This window comes from Amblyraja radiata, chromosome 2, assembly GCF_010909765.2.
Source record: "Amblyraja radiata isolate CabotCenter1 chromosome 2, sAmbRad1.1.pri, whole genome shotgun sequence".
In the NCBI taxonomy this organism is placed as follows: Eukaryota; Metazoa; Chordata; class Chondrichthyes; order Rajiformes; family Rajidae; genus Amblyraja; species Amblyraja radiata.
The window spans coordinates 8,587,836-8,598,670 of NC_045957.1; the positions used below are offsets into that span (position 1 = coordinate 8,587,836).

The window sequence follows — 10,835 nt, forward strand, 5'->3', positions numbered from 1 at the left end:
TTATTGTATCATCTGCAAACTTGTTAATATTGCTGTATATGTTCTCATCCAAGTCATCAACATAAATGACAAACAGTAATGGGCCCAGCATTGAACCATGAGGCACACCACTTGTCACAGGCCTCCAGTCCGAGAAGCAACCTTCCACCATCACCCTCTGCTTCCTCCTACAAAGCCAATTTTCTATCCATTGAGCATGGGATCCTTGGATCCCATGCGATCTAACCCTCCAGAGCTGCCTCCCACGCAGAACCTTGTCGAATGTTTTGCTGAACTCCATGTATACAACATCTACAACCCTGCTCTCATCGACCCTTTTGGTCACATCTTCAAAAAACCCAAATCAGATTTGTAAGGCACGAACTCCCATGTACAAAACCACGCTAACTATCCATAATCACTCCTTGTCTGTCTAAATGCCTGTATATCCTATCCCTCAGAATACTCTCTAGTAACTTTCCAACTACAGATGTTAAACTCACTGGCCTATAGTTCCCAGCATTTTCCATGCAGCCCTTCCTGAATAGAGGCACAACATTTGCCACCCTCCAGTCTTCCGGCACCTCTCCTGTATTTAAAGGCGGCTCGTAAATTTCAACTAGGGCTTCCGCAATTTCCTCTCTGGTTTCCTACAATGATCTCTGATATATCTGATCAGACCCTTGAGATTTGTCTACCTTCCTACATGAAGGGACCTTCAGCACCTCTTCGACCATAACACTGACTGCTCTCATGACACTTCCATTGACTGCCCCAAGTTCCTCCGTCCTCCTGCCTTTCTCCTCGGTAAATACAGAGGAGAAATACTCATTGAGGACCTTGCCCATCTCCTGTGGCTCCACACAGAGATGACCGCTTTGATTACTGAGGAGTCCCAGATGAGCTGCTGCCTTAATGGACCTCCATGGTCCTGGGTTCAATCCTCAAGTGCCGTCAGAGTAGGATGTTTTTCAACCCTCCTGCGTTTCCCAATATATTACTTCTAGTGAATGGTGAGCGGTTGAATTTGGGGTAGTTTGGGAGAAGCTGGGGGAAGATCTAATAAAATTACGTGAAACATGGATAGGGCCGGCAGTCTGAACCATTTTCCCAGGATGGAAATATGAACGGAAAGAGGGATTAACTTTTAAGGCAGAGAGAGAAGATGTGAACTCCTTTGTGCAGAGCAAATTAATTTTACACAGGATGATGGGTGACGGTGGGGAGTTGATGAAAGAAGGTACCATAATGATGTTTAAGAGGCATTTAGACAGGCAGATGGACAGGCAGGGATTAGAGGGATGTGGATAGATTGGATTAATTTGGCACAGTCATTGTGGGCCATTTCTGTGCTGTTCTATGTATGATAATAAAATATGATTGGATTTGTGTAAAATTAACATAAAACTGGTGCTTAGTCAGTGTCGACTCTGCAGACATCGGGCTTTTATCCCCAAACTGTAACACCCTGTCTGTAACTCTAAGGTCCATAAGATCCAGGGTCTTGACAGCCTGCAGGTCCAATAATTTGTGCAGTACCAGCAATTTGTAATGGACCAGGCACGGGCAAATGGGATGAGCTTAGATGGGGCATCTGCCTGTTTCCATGCAACATAATCAATGTACTCCCCACCATCCAAGCACTGTGCAAACTGTTTTCATCTCGCGCCTGGACATTGGTGCTTCAAAGACATGTTTCTGGATTGCACTCAACGGCCCAAGACAATGAGAGCAAAAAGTGACCAATCGACAGCACATAATGCAGCACCAAGGAGTCACTATAAACACAGCGACTTGTTGGGGATTGCTACCTTCAGTGTAACTTCACATCGAAGAGAGTAGACCTACCCTGGCCTTGTTGCTATTGTCTGTGTTCATGAACTTTTAAACTACCTTGAACACGGACAATAAGGAGAGGTATCTACGGATTTGACAAAATCATTTAGTCCATGTTTCCCACATTTCTTTTATTTTACTAATTTCCTTGACAGATGCAGGATCTTTTGGGCTCACAGGAACAGAAGTGTTTAGAGACACAGTCAAACACGGCAGATACAGGTAATGTAAAGTCTGATAAACCTTATAACGCATTTTGTCAGCCGAAAGTATAACTTCCTATTCTTTTTTTTTTTAACCAAAAATATATTTATTCAAGTATTTATAATACTAAATAATTCAAAACAAAACCCACCACCATAGTACAAGTAAATCTAATATGCTTCAATAACCGTTTCACAATCCTTATTAAGGATGCATTCCACTCCCGCGGTGCCCAGCGGTCCCGGAAATTCCCCAGGGTGCCGGCGGTCAGCGCTTAGGCCCTCTCATGTACCACTCGGGCTCTTTATATGCTCTGCTTGTACTTTATAACAGAAGAGGATGGAAATAGTTATCTCAGGATAGACATCAGGAGCAGTCCATAAAGCACATCAAGTCAACTCTAATGCACTATCCACTATCCCTCCCACACATGTCCGTCCAATCCCTATTCTCCGGGGTAGTGCATTCCAAACCTTTTGAAACCTCCTGGTGCAGAAATTCCATCCCACCGCCACATTGCCTTCATCATAAGTGCCTAGCATCCACCCTCCTCCTCCCTCCCCCCCTTCTCTTCTCCAGAGATGAACATCTGAGAAGGCTAGAAATAAGGAACTGTAGAAGCTGGTTTATTTTTTTTTAAACACAAAATGCTGGAGAAACTCAGCGGGTCAGGCAGCATCTCTGGAGAACAACAGATGCTGCCTGATCAGCTGTGTTGTTCCAGCACTTTGCGTCATTTTTATCAGAGGAGGCTGCCTTGGTTCTCTTTTTGCCATGGAGTGCCTGAGAACGTCACTATTCGTAGTTGTTTGCAGTGATTGTTTTCAGAAGCCATTCATCCCAATCTTCCCCATCCCTCTTTGTCTGTTGACCACTTCTGTCTGTGTGCTGTGTAGTAACTTGTGTTTTGTGCCCCTCTATGTCCAGGCAAACAGGTTGTCCAGTACAGCGCGCCCCCTCTGCTGCTGCTCGACTCCAACTCCAACGACGCAGGAGACCTCCCCGTCTTATTCGACGCCGGAGATTCTCCGTTCTTCTCGCCGGATGAGAGCCTCACGGACGACGACCCACTCTCCCTCATATCAAGCACCAACCTGACACACACAAAGGATCCTTGCATCTCCTAACTGTAGGAGCAACCCTCTCCCCTCCCCCTCCCCCTCCCCCTCCACCTCCCCAAACATGCCAGGTGGTGGAATATTCATTCGGGTCACAGCTTTCTGCTGCAGGAAAGGATGCAGTACAAAAGAGTGAAACTGTACCTTTCAATATTTAATTTTGATGAACAGTTTGTGTTACTAACCTGACATTCTCATGGCAAGAACAGCCCCAGGTACTGTAACGGAGAAGAGTATCGTAGGGTTCCTCCTCCTGTTACTTGCGAGACGGACAAGATGATTGATTGCAGCCTGCAATGCTATAGTCTTGTTTCTTAGCGCCTCCCACCCGCCAGCCCGCCCCATGCACCACCCCTCCTCCCCTTGGGAGACGGAGAGCAGTTAGATCTCGCTCCGGATAAAGTCTGAGGAAATGACGAAAGCGCCCTGATTTTCATCCTGGGTGGGGGGAGAGAATAATTCTTGATATCTTGTTTAATTTACTTCTGTGCTGCCCCTCCTCTCCAAGCAAGAATTTCATTGTCCTATGTGGGACACATGACAATAAACTCTCTTGACTTGACTTGACTTGACACCCCCACCCTCCCCAACCCCTTCCTCCACCTTCCCTCCATGGTCCTTGTTTTTTTTTGTATATTTACACATTAATCCAGTTGCTGATTACTGAAGATGTATTTTTTGATTCATATATTAAAAAAACGTTTTTTAAAAAGCCAAGTTAATATTCCAGCTTGTACTGAAGCCTGTGATGCTGTGGTAGAGAAGTGGTTTATTTTTTTTTACATTATATTTTGGAAGCTTGTAAAAGGGTTTTGTGAAGAATCAGAAATTGGAATGGGGGAGGGTGTTGGAGTCTGTAATGACGACTTGTTAACCCATGCACATTTCATCTCCATTTCTCCCTCTCAAACACATGCGCAAACTCCACCACAGTGGAGACAACTCAGCCTACCGAACTCAACTTGATGTTCTTTCCAGCACTAGGTTAGTTCAAGGGGGTGAAGGGGTATGTCCACCCGTATTTTAAATGCGTTTTATTAGATCTTGGTGCTTACAATTAGCAAGCACGCTCTCACCTGATACCCACCATCCCCATCCCCCCCCAGAGTTGGGAGGGAGTGTAGTCTTTCAGATAAGCTGCTGGCCCTGCTTAGGTAGGTGCAGAGGAGCATAAAAGGCATTTTACAAAGAACATTTCTTGTAAAAATGTCCTGGCTGAAATTTCACCCGCCCCTAGCTATCATTACAACAGATGATTGATCGGGTTTGTAGGAGCTAGCGTTGAGCAACTGGCCGCCAAGTAAGCCATTCTCTGGAGATTGAGGGTGACCTGCTTCTACTCCAGACTTTGCCACAGTGGGCCAGAAGAAGCTTGACAGGGTGGGTGGGTTGGAAGGGAGGTTTTGCACTTCCTCTGTTTTTTTGCTTGACCTCCATTGAAGATACTCGAAGTATTCAGTGCCTTCCAGTTGCTCCTTTGTTCAGTCCCAGGCCAAGAATAAATCGCTGACCACGCTACATTTTCTTTTCGTAAGAAAGTTTGGAAAACAATCCTTGAAGTGTTTCCTGTCTTGCAAATCTTTTGTATGAGAGCGCTCATTAGAGTGCCTGTTTTGAGAGTTTGGTGTCAGATGTGGTGCTCCCATTGTAGCTGGCTCAGCTTAAGTAGAGCCTTTATGCTGGTGATGTTGGCCTGAAAGAAGATTCTGCTGTTGGTTAGCTTGCTCTACCAATACATTTGTCTGCCGAGCATCAGCTACACTAGCCAACTTGTCTATAGGCTGCCATCACATTTGGGGCAATGTGAAAGGCTATATACAAGAGTGATCTGTCCCTTGCTACTGCACTGAGCATCCATTGTTGTTTGAAGTGCATACATAGAAACACAGAAAATAGGTGCAGGAGTAGGCCATTTGGCCCTTCGATATGGTCATGGCTTATCATCCAAAATCTGTACCCTGTTCCTGCTTTCTCCCCATATCCCTTGATTCTGTTAACCCTAAGAGCCATATTTAACTCTCTCATGAAAATATCCAGTGACTTGGCCTCCACTGCCTTCTGAGGCAGAGAATTCCACAGATTCACAACTCTGGGTGAAAAAGTTTTTCCTCATCTCAGTCCTAAATGGCCTACCCCCTTATTTTTAAACTGTGACCCCTGGTTCTGGACTCCCCCAATATCGGGAACATTTTTCCTGCATCCAATCCATTAAGAATTTAATATGTTCCTATGAGATCCCCTCTTATCCTAAATTCCAGTGAATATTAGCCCAGTCGATCCATTCTTTCATCGTATGAGCCATAAAAAAGACCGATAACATGGGGAACATTTTTCCTGCATCTAGCCTGTCCTATCCCTTAAGAATTTTATATGTTTCTATAAGATCCCCGCTCATCCTTTTAAATAAGCCTAGTCGATCCATTCTTTCATCATATGTCAGTCCCATTTACAGGTTTAACTACACAGTTCAGTAGACAAGGGATCAGTCAAGAAAGGCGTTGGATGCTGAGGGTTTGTGCCCTTCCTCAAACCTGTTATCGCCCTTTGGTCCTAACAACATGAAATCATGCGCGGTGTAGCAAAGAATTGAAGTGCTCCTTTGAAAGAGCTCATGTTGTAAATGCTGTTCACATAGTCAAAAGTGTCCTGATAGCACACGTAGAATGCCAAAGCTGTATTGATGTCTTTTTTGTACTCTCTTTCCTCCACTTGATGCTTTTCCTGACTTCTAAATGCGTAAAGGATGGTCCATTTGTTGTCCTAAGCTTGCACCTCAGACAAGGATCTCAGTCTGGAAGGCGCAATGGTGAGCCTACTTGGGCTGTCATGACAGCCTGGTAGCATGTGTGATCATTTTGTTTCATCTTAGGCTGGAATTCAGCTTTTCACAACTTTGTGCTATTTCCCAGATTGTCACCGTATTTAACATGAGGTCATAGACCCAGAGTAAAATCTCTAACCTACTAATGAATGAAATCTAAAATATGTGAAACTGTCCAAAAGAGAACCGGTATTGGGGAGGGGGCAGGAGTTTGAGGGGGATGAGGGCAAAAGCAGCTTGAAATTGGAGCCCCAAATTTGTCACAACAGGTTGTTATAAAGTCTTGGGTGGGTGAGGGATGCCAACAAGAAGGGCAAATGAAATATTTGAGCGACTTTGTGGTGTGTGTGGGGTAAGAGTGCAAAGAGGTTATGGATACCTGCCTGCCACAGAGCCAGTCTGAAGAAGGGTCTCGACCTGAAACGTCGCCTGTTTCCTTCGCTCCATAGATGCTGCCTCACCCGCTGAGTTTCTCCAGCATTTTTGTCTACCTTTGATTTTCCAGCATCTGCAGTTCCTTCTTAAACATGTCAGAATGTAATGTTAGTCCCTAATTAAAGAGCAGCCTCATTGTACAGCTATTACATCTATAATGTGGTAAACTACAGGATTTTAATCCATGACAGTGAAGGAATCGTAATGTATTTGCCAAAACTAGACTTCTGATTTATAGCAGATCTTGGAAGGCGGTGTTTCTGCATCTGCTGCTGACGACATTCTGGTTAGTTGGGACTTGTTGTCAAAGAACCTTTAGAAATTGTCACAGTTCATCTAGAAGATGGTGAGTTGAATGTTTGGTAGACAATGTTTGAATTGGTAGAGGAGTGCCAATCAGGTGGGTACAACTTTATAGATGTGTTGATCTTCCTGGGGCTTGTTGGAGCTGCACTCATCCAGACATGGAAAGAATTCCACCCCAATCCTAATTTGTCCCTTGTAGGTAATAACACATTGGCAAGGTGGAGCTAAGTCACTCTGAGTATATCCAGTCACTTTCGTGTTTGTTTGGCTTCAGTGCATATGTGGCTGGTCCACTTCGTGGGTGAAGGTGTTTCCCAGTTGCTTATGGTGGTAACTCAACAATGGTAATGTCAAAGGTACACAAAATTGCTGGGGAAACTCAGCGGGTGCAGCAGCATCTATGGAGCGAAGGAAATAGGCGACGTTTCGGGCCGAAACCCTTCTTCAGACTGATAGGGTGTGGGGGGGGGGAGAAAGAAGGAAAAGGGGAGGAGGAGGAGGAGCCCGAGGGCAGGCGGATGGGAGGAGACAGCTAGAGGGTTAAGGAAGGGGAGGAGACAGCAAGGGCTAGCAAAATTGGGAGAATTCAATGTTAATGCCATACGGACGCAGGGTCCCCAGACGGAATATGAGGTGCTGTTCCTCCAATTTCCGCTGTTGCTCACTCTGGCAATGGAGGAGACCCAGGACAGAGAGGTCGGATTGGGAATGGGAGGGGGAGTTGAAGTGCTGAACCACCGGGAGTTCAGGTAGGTTATTGCGGACTGAGCGGAGGTGTTCGGCGAAACGATCGCCCAACCTACGCTTGGTCTCCCCGATGGCAATGTCAAGATAAGGGGCTTATGCTCTCTTGGTGGAGTTAATCATTGCCTGGTGTTTGCTGGGGGCGTTTTTCTCAATGTTATCTAGTTTGCGGCATAGAATGCCTCATTATCAGGAGCATTGCAAATGGAGCTGAATCTCATCAGTAGATATCTGCGCTTCTGAGCTCAAGACGGAAGGCAGCCTCTAGATGAAGCAGGCAGAGGACAGCTCATTACAAGGTATGACTTCTGCCATGTTATCATTCACCAGAGGTGTTGCCAGCGTTTGTCTTCAAGGATGTGTTGGGCCTTAAAGTTGTAGATGAGGGGAGGGAATGCACTTCGGCTGATGGCTCATAGTGCACCTGTTCTGAACAGATGGCTGTGCATCTGAGTGCACCTTACTGTTGTTTTAAAATTGTATTTTCTCACAGGTGTTACAATCGAGGTGTTTGCTGTGCTATTTCAGAGTCTGAAGTCACATCTAGGCCAGTGTCTAACTCAATCGGCCCCTGCTGTGAAGGTGTGTGGCTGGGGCAAATTAGAGGGAGGTTAACTCTACAAACTATCCTGTCCCCACTCTGGGAATGGGTGACAGAACATGTGTGGAGGGAAGCTTTGCCCTGCCTATCTTTTTCTGCCCCTGCCCAATGAGAAGGGAGGGGAAAGGTTTACAGACATGACAGTGTAGAGGGAGCTTTGCACCATAACTAATCTATTCTCTACCCGCCCCTGGGGAGGATAGTGTGTTTGCTGACAAAACAGTGTAGAGAGAGTTTCACTTTGTAATCTAGCCTGCGGTCCTTGTTCTAGAAGTGTTTGAAGGAACAGTTTAAGGGAGGTTTATTGTATCCAAATGTGTGGTCATAACTTCTGAGGCAAGCTTTTTATCCCAGACCTATTTAATGAACTGAAATTTAAATTGCACAGTGTGCATTTACATAAGCACTTTGTTTTTCAAACATTTGTTCCAGGGTTCAGACTCTTTGGTCAAACTAAGAAAGCAAATGTTCTTGTAACTCCTGATCCAGGAGATGTTATTTCTGCCTCTCTGTGGCCTGCCCTCTGGGGAGGCATTCCAGTTCTTCGTGTTGCAGGACAGGCACAACCGGTGATCCTTGTGCTTTCACGGGGCCAGTGGAAACATCCCTGTGAAGCTTTGAGGTAAGGACTGCAGGAAAATCAGAATTCCCTTATCCAGAAGAGGAGTACGATGAGGGCAAGCCACCTGCAGTTCAGAGCAATCTGCTGGCACTGGGGCCTTCCATATTAAGTGTTAGTAACTGGCTGCTGCTGTTCATTGTAGTGCATCCCCCTCCACTGGGCACTCATTGTATTTACTCTTCCCAGGGAATAATCCACCCTCCTCCTGGCTCACAACACCAGTGCAGAGGACTAATGGATTAACTGCTGCGTTAAATCTGCATGTGAATTCATGTCTGGTCAGACCTCAACTCCCAGGAACTAGTAATGGTCCAGCGATTAAAGATATTCTCATGTTGCCACCCTCTTGAGCTCTGCCTTACTGCCTTGCAGTTTTAAACTTCCTCTGAATGTTGTTCCATTGTTGGTGCTGATGACCAGATTCCATTACCACGACCGGTGGCGGTCCCCTGTCTGATATTAACTCGCATGAAATGGAAGAAGGTTGGTATGTCACTGCAGCAGACCATTGGGAAAGACCGGCACAAAAAGCTGGAGCAACTCCGCGGGACAGGCAGCATCTCTGGAGAGAAGGAATGGTTGACGTTTCGGCTTGAGATCCTTCTTCAGACTGGGAAGGACAGATTACACGCTGGTCTTTGGCTGCGAGGGGCTTGGATTATGAGAGTCCTCCACGGTTGGGCAGGATTCGCTGAGACCTTGGCTGTGTACAATGTTGGTCTCCTTATCTCAGAAGTAACTCAACAAAGGTTCAATGTGCAGACACAACGATACTGATATCTTGAGCCATGCACAAAGTGCTGGAGGAACTCAGTGGGTCAAGTAGCATCTGTGAAGGGAATGGACAGGCACCGTTTTGGGTCGGGAATCTTCCAGAGTTGCAGGAAGTGCCTTGACCTGAAATGTCCCTGTCTGTTCCTTCCACAGAGGGTGCCTGACCCCCTGGATTCCTCCAGCACTTTGTGTTTTGTTCAATGTGCAGAAGCTGAAGTAGGTCATACGGTCCTTCAATGCCCTACCATCTAGTATTATGGCTCTTGTGTTCCTTCATTGCCACGTACCTGTGTTCATGGCAACCCTTAGTTAATACCTAGATATCTTCTCCATTCTTTGGAGCCATAAACGTGATGATGTTTTCATTTTTGATTTTCTTCTCATTCCTCTATGGCCTAAAATAAATATGTATGGTTCGATGAAATCCCCGAGAGTGGTGTAGATTCGTGTGTGGAGGAGTGAGTTTGGACTTTCCCCTCTGCCCTACCGACAGGAACAGTTGAGAAACAACAGCGAGAGGAGTCAGCCACGTGAATACGTCGATCCCGTCTGGCCGCTCTGCAAAGCCAAGGTTGCTCTGGTCTTGTCTTGGCCGCAGCTCCACTTTTACAACCTGTATGCGTATGAATCGGAAGGATTCAGAGAGCTGTGGGCCAAATGCAGGCAAATGAGACTACCCCAGGATGCCACTTGGTCGGCATGGATAAGGTGGGTTGAGGGAGCCTGTTTCCATGCTGTATGGCTCTGAGGTCTCCCTTCCCCGAAGCCCTCCCTCCAGCACACCTAAAACTCACATTGGCGACCTGTTGATTTGTGGCTCTTAAAATCTAATATGTGGAGCAAACACGTTCTTACATTGGTGATTTCCCAAAATTAGCCACACTGTTACACCCACACCCCACAGACAACCACATTCCTACACATCCCACACAGACCATCCATGCACACCATCCTACCTTTTAACACAGCGCCACATAGCACTCTTGCTTTGGTTTCCGTGGCAGTTGCAAGATATATGCATCAGAGGTTAATAGTCTTCGATATTGTATTTAAATGCTTTAAATCCAAATCCCTTGAGTGAGTAAAGGGACTTTGAAAATGTAGATAAATTGTAAGTGCAACTGTTTTATGTGATAATAAAGATGATTTTATATATATATACTATCGATAAACGGGGGGGGGGGGGAAATCATAACACACTGCCTGACATTCCTTTGTTCTTTTAATTTAGGATTGTTGATTTTGAATACTCTGACACAGAAGGTTACCCTCTGCATTCTGATCTTCCATCCCAGGTTTTGAAGTTAACCTTCTTGGCACTTGGTTTAGTGATATTTTTGAACAGCATGTTCCTGTAGGAAAGAACTGCAGTTGCTGGTTTAAATTGCAGGTAGA

The 10,835-nt window shown here is 45.7% G+C and overlaps 1 protein-coding gene and 1 long non-coding RNA gene across 7 annotated transcripts in view; both read left to right on the forward strand.

Moving 5' to 3' along the window:
* The window catches only part of hsf1 (heat shock transcription factor 1), an 83,095-nt gene extending 79,241 nt beyond the window's left edge, over window positions 1-3,854 (forward strand). For all 6 annotated transcript variants that reach the window (XM_033041770.1, XM_033041788.1, XM_033041778.1 and 3 more), the window contains 2 exons: window positions 1,971-2,037; window positions 2,947-3,854. In XM_033041770.1, coding sequence (XP_032897661.1) covers window positions 1,971-2,037; window positions 2,947-3,146 — 267 coding nt within the window. In that variant the 3' untranslated portion in view covers window positions 3,147-3,854. The remainder of the gene's footprint in view (window positions 1-1,970; window positions 2,038-2,946) is intronic.
* A 3,668-nt stretch (window positions 3,855-7,522) lies between these two features.
* Window positions 7,523-10,599, forward strand: LOC116986383. Its single transcript, XR_004415464.1, has 2 exons — window positions 7,523-7,886; window positions 7,937-10,599. It is a non-coding gene; the product is annotated as an uncharacterized LOC116986383 (long non-coding RNA).
* The last annotated feature ends 236 nt before the right edge of the window (window positions 10,600-10,835 follow it).